General features: G+C 33.6%; 2 protein-coding genes and 2 non-coding genes across 8 annotated transcripts in view; 1 reads left to right on the forward strand and 3 right to left on the reverse strand.

The window, feature by feature from the left end:
• The window catches only part of mbo (nuclear pore complex protein Nup88), a 69,016-nt gene extending 64,508 nt beyond the window's left edge, over positions 1-4,508 (reverse strand). The window contains exon 1 of the mRNA XM_035874687.2: positions 4,231-4,508. Coding sequence (XP_035730580.1) covers positions 4,231-4,440 — 210 coding nt within the window. The 5' untranslated portion in view covers positions 4,441-4,508. The remainder of the gene's footprint in view (positions 1-4,230) is intronic.
• A 475-nt stretch (positions 4,509-4,983) lies between these two features.
• On the reverse strand, positions 4,984-5,057 carry TRNAT-AGU (transfer RNA threonine (anticodon AGU)). The gene has a single exon. It is a non-coding gene; the product is annotated as a tRNA-Thr (tRNA).
• Positions 5,058-5,581: 524 nt separating this feature from the next.
• Positions 5,582-5,655, reverse strand: TRNAN-GUU (transfer RNA asparagine (anticodon GUU)). The gene has a single exon. It is a non-coding gene; the product is annotated as a tRNA-Asn (tRNA).
• A 1,291-nt stretch (positions 5,656-6,946) lies between these two features.
• LOC118445199 (uncharacterized) overlaps positions 6,947-10,000 on the forward strand; it is a 271,029-nt gene continuing 267,975 nt past the window's right edge. For all 5 annotated transcript variants that reach the window (XM_085662506.1, XM_085662507.1, XM_085662508.1 and 2 more), the window contains exons 1-3: positions 6,947-7,031; positions 7,361-7,684; positions 7,782-7,885. The gene's annotated coding sequence lies outside the window, so the exon portion shown is untranslated. The remainder of the gene's footprint in view (positions 7,032-7,360; positions 7,685-7,781; positions 7,886-10,000) is intronic.

Consider the following 10,000-nt stretch of genomic DNA (forward strand, 5'->3'; position numbering starts at 1 on the left):
TCCAAGGGTTAGGTTGCCCCGAACGGCGAGTGACCTTTCGCTTTTACGTTTGCTTATACTTTTCGGTGAAAAGCCGAGCAGTTCTCGTAGATTCCCCTCCCTCCTCCATCCCTGCTCTCTCTCGTTCTTTCCCTCTCTCTCTCTCTCTCTCTCTCTCTCTTTCTCTCTCTACATATATATATATATATATTTTCCCATCTTTCTATCTCTTTCTTTCTTCCTAAACGTGTGCGCTCCATGGGTCTCCCGACGTGGGAACGCGGCACCGTACTCACAAACGTCACCGTAAAATTACTTTTTAATTATCGTCGAGCGGATTTCGCTTATTACACGATATTCCGTTCCTTTCCTCTACAACCTGAGATGGTCCGGAATTCGCTCGGATTTTCTATCCCGGGTTCGCGACTACGTTGACCCTCGACCCCAACCAGAGTCGGAGTACTACTTTTAATTTAGATAAGACTGTCCTTTTTGCTGGATCTCGGGGCTCGCATAGCAATTAGAAAAGCTCGCGTGTCCAGTGGGATGGTGGGTGAGGTGGTGGGTGAGTGGGTGGGTGGGTAGGTGGGTAAGATAGAGGGTCAACCAAACCAAAATGCATTCTTTTACTTTTTTTTTTGTTTTTTTTTTTGCAAACTAAGTATTACTAAATTCCTTTCTTTTCATTTCTATTTCGTTCTTTCTCTCCCTCTCTCTTTCTCATATTCCTATTAAATAAGGACGCTAGATACGATTTAAAATAGAGTACATTTATTTATTCGATTAAAAATTTTTCAATCCTCGATCTTGATCGTTCTAAAAACTAATCGAGTCTCAATGGGAACGATCCAATCGGAACTGGAGAGAATTTAAACGATAACATTTGATCAAAGAAAACACGTAAAGGGTAATTTCTGAAAAAGAAAAAGAAAAAAAAAAAAAAAAAAAAAAAAAAAGAAAAAGAAAAGCGTCGTGTCGCATCCTGTCGTATCTCTAGACTTACTCGCGAAGTAAATAAGTAAGTAAGTAAGGAAGGAACTAAGTAAGTAAGTAAGTAAGTAAGTAAGTAACTAAAATAAGAGTTTCGAGGGAAGAAAGTATTATTCTCGCGATCGCCTAGCGAATGGGTTGGTTTTAGAAGAACGTTATCTCGGCGACAGCTCGGACGATTCGTTTGCCCGGCGGTAAATTCGCGAATTAAAGAACTTATTCCATTTGGGCAGCCAAAGGGGTGTGAACGTTTTCGCGTTCGCATTATCTCTCGTAGCGCGGAACACCGGGATAGAAGGACGGGACGGAAAGGGAAAAAGGAAGCCCTCGGGATAGAAGGGCTACGTTATATATATATATATATATATATATATATATATATATAACGGAGAACACGGTTCGAGGGAGAAAGAGAAAGAGAAAGAGAAAGAGAAAGAGAAAGAGAAAGAGAAAGAGAGAGAGATATAGGGAGATAGAGAAAGAGGGAACGCGTTTAGACGTTCACCCCGTTCCGCTGGTAACAAAGATAACTCTATGCAATAAAAATGATTCAAAGTTTCCCGCGGCGGACGGTGGTTCCGATGGCGGAGCGGTTGACAATGGTGCGTCTTTGTGTCTCCAACCCTCTCCCCTCCCAACCACCCACTCACCTCTCGCTACGCTACCTACAGGCTCACCTCCCTACCGCCCCTTCTCTCCGCCTTCCTCTTTCCATCCTCATCACGGTTACTCTCGCTAGCTCTTTTACCTCCCCTTCCCACACCTCCCCTTCCTATACTCTTGGCAACCCCGGCTCCGCCACCGCCTCGTCCGTATCCCGCGACACCTATCTTCCGGTTTAAACTCCTGCCGGTCTCTGCGCACCACAGAGAGGAACCTTGCTAACTTTTATTATTTACGACCGATATTTCAGTCGGCCAACTCGCGGCTGATATACGGGCTTTAGGATATTCTTGAATTACCTGAGGGCCCTTGATAAATTTCTTTCACGAACCGACTTGCTCCCGAGGAGTAAAGAGAAAAAGAGAGAGAGAGAGAGAGAGAGAGATAGAGAAGGGGGATGTAAGAGAAAGAGAGAACTCAAGTATCCTTATATTCTTTTCAGTGATTCTTTTCGAATTACTGATAAGACGAAGATTATATTAAAAAATCTAGAATCGATCTTTATTACTAATTACTTCGTTTCTCCTAATTATATTTTTAAGATTAATATCTAATTCTATATTTCGTAATTGTAATAATGATTAATCTTGTTGATATAATTCTTGATAGAACATGTTTGTTAGTTCGTAAAAAAGAACGGTTAAAGGATATAAAATCTGAGAGTCAGAGAGAAGAGAAAGGGAGAGAGAGAGAGAGAGAGAGAGAGAGAGAGAGAGAGAAAATATCTAACAAATTGTAAAGCATTAGAAAAGGGGCTCCGTTGGGAAGTTGCAGACGTAGAAGAACGTAAAACAGATTTGTAAGGGTTAGGGGTAGTATACGTTTGTTACGTTAGAGTTAAAGTTAGAAAGGATTCTACGGATATGGATAGCTACTTGGAAGAAATAAAGTAGAGTGAGAAAGAAAGAGAAAGAGAAAGAGAAAGAGAAAGAGAAAGAGAAAGAGAAAGAGAAAGAGAAAGAAAGAGAGAGAGAGAGAGAGAGGAAGCATGAATCATCGTCATTCATTGATTCTTCGTCTATCATTCGTATCTTTATCTACCAAGCTACGATATACCTATCCTATCATCCTTCCTTCCTTCCTTCCTTCCTTCCTTCCTCGTTCCTCTCTGAACCCTCTACTACGAAACTCTTTCTCCTCCTCCAGTTCCACCTTCTCTGAACTACTCTCTATCCCCTCCCCCTGGCCGATCCAACCCCTCCACCAACCCGTGAAGGGTCTGAATTTGCATTTTATTCGCAGCGTGGACCGCGGGTTCGTGGGTAACGTTCTTCCGCAGCGCGGACATTTATTTTAATTAAATTACTCCGGAGCGTCGAACAACCCATTTCCTATAAATTATCCCCTCACCGCTCTTTTGCGCGACGCGGCGAGGCATTAATGTACCCGCTGATCCCACGTTGTGTGCCATTGAAATGAAATAAAAGCACCGGGTACCAGAGTACGAAAACGTTCTGGCCCATTCTCACCCGCGATTCCGTTGAACGGCGCTCTACTACTGTCGCTTCCCTTTCATTTACCACGTAATCACTTTCCGCGAGTGTGCGTACGACTACCAAAGACCGATTAACGACTGGTCAACCAGGGTGAGAGAGAAGATCCTTTCTATAAAGATAAACGGTATATGCATGGGAGAATGTATCTGCGATTAACCGATAGGAAACATAATTTAATATATGTATATATATATATATAATATAATAATAATATTATATATATTATTATTATTATTATTATTATTATATTATATATATATACTTAATATTAATACATATGTGTATATATATATATAATAGTAAATATATATTATAATATATGTATAATATTATTATTATATTAATTTAGACACTCACATGCATATATATATATATATATATATATATATACACATAACTTAACATATATATAATAATACATATAATATTATTATTTTATTAATTACATATATAATATACATAATACATATGGATATATATAAGATACAAATATCAAATATATATTATATATATTACATTGTGTTATTATATATAGTAAACATTGTGTGTGTGTATGTATATTAAGTTATATAGTTCATTATACAAAGTTCATTATATATATATATATAATATATATATATATATATTAATATATATATATATAATGAACTTTGCTATTAAATTATTTCTTTCGACAATTGTCTTAATCTATATATTGAAAGAACAGATCGTTTCGATAACATATCCAATACCTTTGTTCACATTATAAAATATATTGATTATTTGTCAAATATAAATAGCGACATATAATTAATAAAAAATAACTGAACGAAATAATACAAATAAAAGTAGATATACGATTATAATATATATATACTGATTGTGCGTCGTAAACGCGTGTGCCGCATGTGCATAGCTACGTTCGACGCATGCGCTATAAACACGAGGCAAAGCTACGAACTAGTAGAGATAAACACAACCTCACTCAGCGATGTGATCTTACGATAGATTGTAACATTTGAACGATTTGTTTCGAATAAATGATGATAAATAATAAGAAAATATAAAGAAAAGAAAAATGTATGAACGATAATAATAACAATTGATGGACTCTTTAACTAACCTGATAAGTGACATCCTCGTCGAATTTACCGCGCGCTGCACCGACATTTAACGTTTGCACGCAACACTTGTCCGCATTCCACACGTATAACACGTCATCCCTAATCTCCAAAATGTTATGCGTCTCTTTCGTATTACCTGACAAACTTCTTTTTAACTCTTTGAACAATCGTTTATCGTTTAAACGCAATGGATCGGTACACGAGGACATATTTTCAGAGAACACTTCTACGAGGTTAAGAACGACTGCTCAACGCGCGCGTTACATACCGAGCAGCTGACGAGCAGGCTTGCCAATATTGTAACTTTCAAATTTTAACGATCACGTGATTATAATGGCGCCACTTGGTTGAAGATTTAAAAATGCGTTTATTTAACTCGCACGTCGTATTATTTATTCCTCGTACGTTCATAGATAAATATATTTTTATTTCGATAATTATAAATTGCCAGAGAATTAACGATAAAATTAATTTGGAGAATGTACCTTTTCTTTCTTTTCTTTTTTTTTTTTTTCTTTTCAATAAGATTTGGTTAAATATTCGTCACTTAAATGAAAAGAGAAAGAGAGAAAGAATTAATAATAATACTTTATTTTATTGTAATAATCGTGAATAGAAAAAGAAATCTTTATTAGATAACGTCAAGGAAAGAGAATTAATTTTAATCGAATAATTCGATAAGTACTTTTCGATGAAGATAGGCAAAGAAAAAAAAAAAGATAAAAAATATAATCACTTTTAAATGATTTTCTAGGCCCCGGAGGGATTCGAACCCTCGATCTCCTGTTTACTAGACAGGCGCTTTAACCAACTAAGCCACGGCGCCGTTGTTACTGACATAAGATTATTAAATTTTTATCATAACTGTATCATCTTTAGTTCAATTAAATTATCATAATGTAATATATAAATTATTTATAAATACATATTATATATTTTTAAGTTTATATACTTGTTCGTTATTTTTTTCTTTTTTTTTTTTTTTCTTATAAAAACCATTACATTTATTCACTTATATATTTTTTATTGTATAATATTGTATTATTATTTATTATTATCATTATTTTAGGATTCTACGCTGAATTAAAAATAAAAGTTTGTTATAATCGTAAAATCGAATTAAATTTCTATTATAATATTTCCAAATTATTGATTATTTCAATATTTTTATATATTCAATATATATATATATATATATATAAAATGATAACGATATAACCTATTAATTAATTATAATATAAAAATCACAATTTAAATCATAATGTAAAATAAAATAATCAATATTTTATACAGTTTTTACGCAGTTATATTAATATAAAAAAATAAAAAAAATAAAAGCAAAAAAATTAACGCCCCCGGGTGGGCTCGAACCACCAACCTTTCGGTTAACAGCCGAACGCGCTAGCCGATTGCGCCACGGAGGCGATTTGACCGTCATTTTCTTAAACAAAAATTAATGCTACCAATCAATGAAATTTCATATATATTAAAATAAATAATAATAATAGACTGTTAATTCATACATTTTAGTTTTCCACACGTAAATATTTTCTTAATAATAGTATATTGTTTCACGACAAAAGCATATAATGAATAATAAATATAATTAACACATATGATAATTAATATATATATATATATATATATATATATATATATATATATATATATTTGCGAATTTAAATAAAATTATCTTTGAATTTAATTATATCTTATCTACTTACCCGTAGAAGTATTATTAGAAATGTAATGTTTTTCTATTGATGACGAAATTAACATCTTGATGTAGTACGAGTGACGAGAACTTGAATTAAGAGAACTTCGTCGTTCAATTAGTTACAGTTAATTCGATATTTTTTCTTCTAACGTATATCCTTATGCTATATATCAATCGATTATCGATATTACGATTTCTATGAGCGAATGTTTTTAAGACGGATCTTCTTGACGCTTGAAAGATATTCGGTAAAATTAAAAATCGACCAATGACGTATCAGTTATGCATGTCTTAAAATTTTATTCGTCTTTTTGGATCTTATTTTTATAGATATCGACTTTCAATGATTCATTTTCTTTGTTTTAATTAACATTGTATTCGTTTCGACGATTTTTACAATTACATATCATATTTTTAATGTTTCGATATTTTCATATAAATAGATCGAAAAATTACAAACTTCATAAGGGGGGGTCATTGTGTAGATGGCACATCGCGCATTCGCGGGGGTCCCCCCTGATCATCAATGCTATTAACGAAACTGCCATTTTGAATCGATTTGTACAACAAATTGCAGCGGAGCTTCGTCGTCCCGTTATTAACAAGTAATTAAATATTTTTCTTCTAACGCACATCTTTCTTCTATATATCAATCGATTGTCGATATCACGATTTCTATGAGCGAATGTTTTTAAGACGGATCTTCTTGACGTTTGAAAGATATTCGGTAAAATTAAAAATCGACCAATAACGTATGGGTTAGGCATGTCTTAAAATTTTATTCGTCTTTTTGGATCTTATTTTTATAGATATCGACTTTCAATGATCTATTTTCTTTGTTTTAATTAACATTGTATTCGTTTTGACGATTTTTACAATTATATATCACATTTTTAATGTTTCGATATTTTCATATAAATAGATCGAAAAATTACAAGCTTCATAAGGGGGAACCATTGTGTAGATGGCGCATCGCGCATTCGCGGGGGGTCCCCCGATCTTTAGCGTTAATAACGAAACTGCCATTTTGAATCGATTTGTACAACAAATTGCAGCGGAGCTTCGTCGTCCCGTTATTAACAAGTAATTAAATATTTTTCTTCTAACGCACGTCCTTCTTTTATATATCAATCGATTGCCGATTACACGATTTCTACGTGTGAATGTTTTTAAATCTTTTCGTCGTCTCGTTCAAAAGATATTCGAGAAAAATGAAATGTGACGTCATTGGGTTACTTAAAAAATTCTTACGTAATCATATTTTTATTGGACTCCTTTTAAGAATTTATAATAATTATCTATCACGATTTATCGTATTTATCGTTCAAATGAGTTCCTACGTTAGTTAAAACAATTTTGTATTAAAAAAAAAAAAAGAAATACTAATAATATTCTTTTTCTTTTCTTTTCAGGTGATATCATTGCAATCGTGCGCGATGCAATAAGTGAATCGAGTGTTTTTTTATAGCTTAAAATTAATCATTAGAAACATTCTGAATGATTGCGTGCAATGCAGTCAATTACATATATATTTAGTGTTTCTTTATAAGAAGTTTTTTACTTTTTTTTTTTTTTTTCTATTAAATAACTTAACAGTTGCGTTTAAACGTTAGATATTCGCGAATTAAATTCACGTCGTCTCGTAACAAATAAACCATAAACGCGTACTATAAAGTCAGTTTACATTATGGAAGATTATCAAGAAAGTATTACGCGTCTTCTGTAAGAAATTATTGGTAAGTAACATTTGTAATATATCGAAGTTTACGAAGATGCAATAAATCTCGTTATAATGATAAATTTCTTTTCTAAATTTCTTTTTTTCTTTTTCAGTATCATCTCAATCGAATAAAACGATCGTCGATTTGCGATAATTTAAAAATCTATGTATCACATTTTCAAGCAACAAAATGGACAAGTTTTTTTCATCAGAAATGGTGAGTAAAAGAATTGATATACTTCTTATTTTATATCATTGAAATATAATTGAATATGATATCCGAAAGATCAGGACACGAATCATCGTGAATAGAAATAGAATTTTGTAAATTTTCAATCGATCGATTTTGTAATTATTTATTTATTTATCCATTTTTTTTTTCTTTTCTTTTTAAATGCAAATCTAAGATTATTAATAAAAAAACATTTAAAATCGTCTGACATCATCACTTTAACAGAAATAATATCTAACATTGTGGACGTTTGCCAAACAACGTTCGTTTTACTTTAGAAAATTAATCAGAAATATATCATCAATCTGATATTAGGTATCATTGTTAATAACGATGTTGTTAGAATTACATAGATACATATATTGCGAAAGTTAAGGTTGAATAATCAGATAGAAACACAGTGAGCATTATTATCGTACCAAACAAAACGGAAATCGAACAGATGGACGGAGACAAAAAGAGGTCTCGATGAAATATCGTTTCACTAACTGAACTTGAATAAAAGGAGGGTGTGGTGGTTGTAGAACTGGAGTAGAAATGAGTTGGTGGGGTAGATGTGGTGATGGTGGTGGTTTAGGATTGGAAAGAGAGAGAGAGAGAGAGAGAGAGAGAGAGAGAGAGAGAGAGAGAGAAAGAGAAAGCGATATAATAGTCGGTGAGTAGAGAATAGTTGTTATATACGAACGTGAAATAGTCTGGCAGTTGCATCGAAACCATATACAGTTAATTAAATGGGGTTGGCTCATTAGTAACTGTCTATATGCAAGGCGATGGGCGAGACACGATTGGAGGGTGGTCCCAAGGTGATTTATCCGTCACGATGGATCGCAGATGTTCGACTCGTACCTCGTACGCACTATATATGTGCTCATCAAAATGGCACTCATAATTAGAACGACAATTCGTTTACCTGAATGCATAACAAAACAAAAATATCTATCGAATAGATCCTTCTTCTTTTTCTTTCCTTCTCTCTCTCTCTCTCTCTCTCTCTCTCTCTCTTTATTCTCTTCCCTGCCACGTAGCATTATCTCAATTAAATTAATTTTATTTACTATTATACTGCGATAACCGAGATTAGATCGTCAATATTTCAATTCGTTTTAATGCATGTAATTGTGTAAGTATGACTATTATTCGTTGTGAATATATATATATATATATATACACACATACACACACACATACATGTTGTTGTTATTCGCAATGATCTATATTATATATGTATTTTCTCTTGTAAAATTAACGTATAATCCGACGTGGATCACGTTATATAAAAGGAAAAAAAAAAAAAAAAGAAAAAAAAAAAATAGAAAAAAGAGAAGAGTCATTCTTTGTGATCATGGATTTAAGATTGATCCTAGTTATTTCCTAAGCCAATATCTTCGAGGATAGAGGTCTCTCTATTTCTCTCTCTTACTCTCTCTCACACACTTTCTCTCTCTCTCTCTCTCTCTCTCTCTCTCTCTCTCTCTCTCTCTCTGTCTTTCTAGGGAGTTTTGGTTACGCTGACGTTAATGGTCTGTTTAAATTGTGCGTTTAATTACAAGTAAGAGACAGTTGCAACAGAATTTATCGGTCACCGTTAACATACCCCTCAGCATCCCTTTCCCCCTTTCCCCTTTCCCTCATTTCCCCCTCCCCGTGCTTTTGTTCCTAATCTACGTAGTAGATATTTGGTCTAAACATGGAGGATCGTGTGTCCCCCTCCTCTCCCCCTTCCTTTTCCTCACTGTCCCTCCCCCCCTCCGCCTCTTCCTCCTCTTTATATACAGTAAGACGTATCTTATTGCTTTTTAGTAACCATTTCGATCCGGTTGAAAGAGAGAAGAGCGGGGAGTGAGGACTCGTGCGTTGGATTTTCATGAGAATTTCATTGTCTCCTGTTGTATAATAAATCGTGCGTTAACCTTAATACGCCTTGAATATTACAAGATCTTATGTACGTAACATATTCATTATAATATCTCGAGGAGTTAGATATTTAGTATATATAAGGTTTACGATTAGATAATCTAAATTAATTTACGTGGATTTTTTAGTTTACGATGGATCTTAAATCGATCTTTTTTTGAGAAATGAGAAAAGAAAAGGATTGTT

The sequence above is a fragment of the Vespa mandarinia genome, chromosome 18 (genome assembly GCF_050613455.1).
Source record: "Vespa mandarinia isolate Hongniang chromosome 18, ASM5061345v1, whole genome shotgun sequence".
NCBI lineage: Eukaryota > Metazoa > Arthropoda > Insecta > Hymenoptera > Vespidae > Vespa > Vespa mandarinia.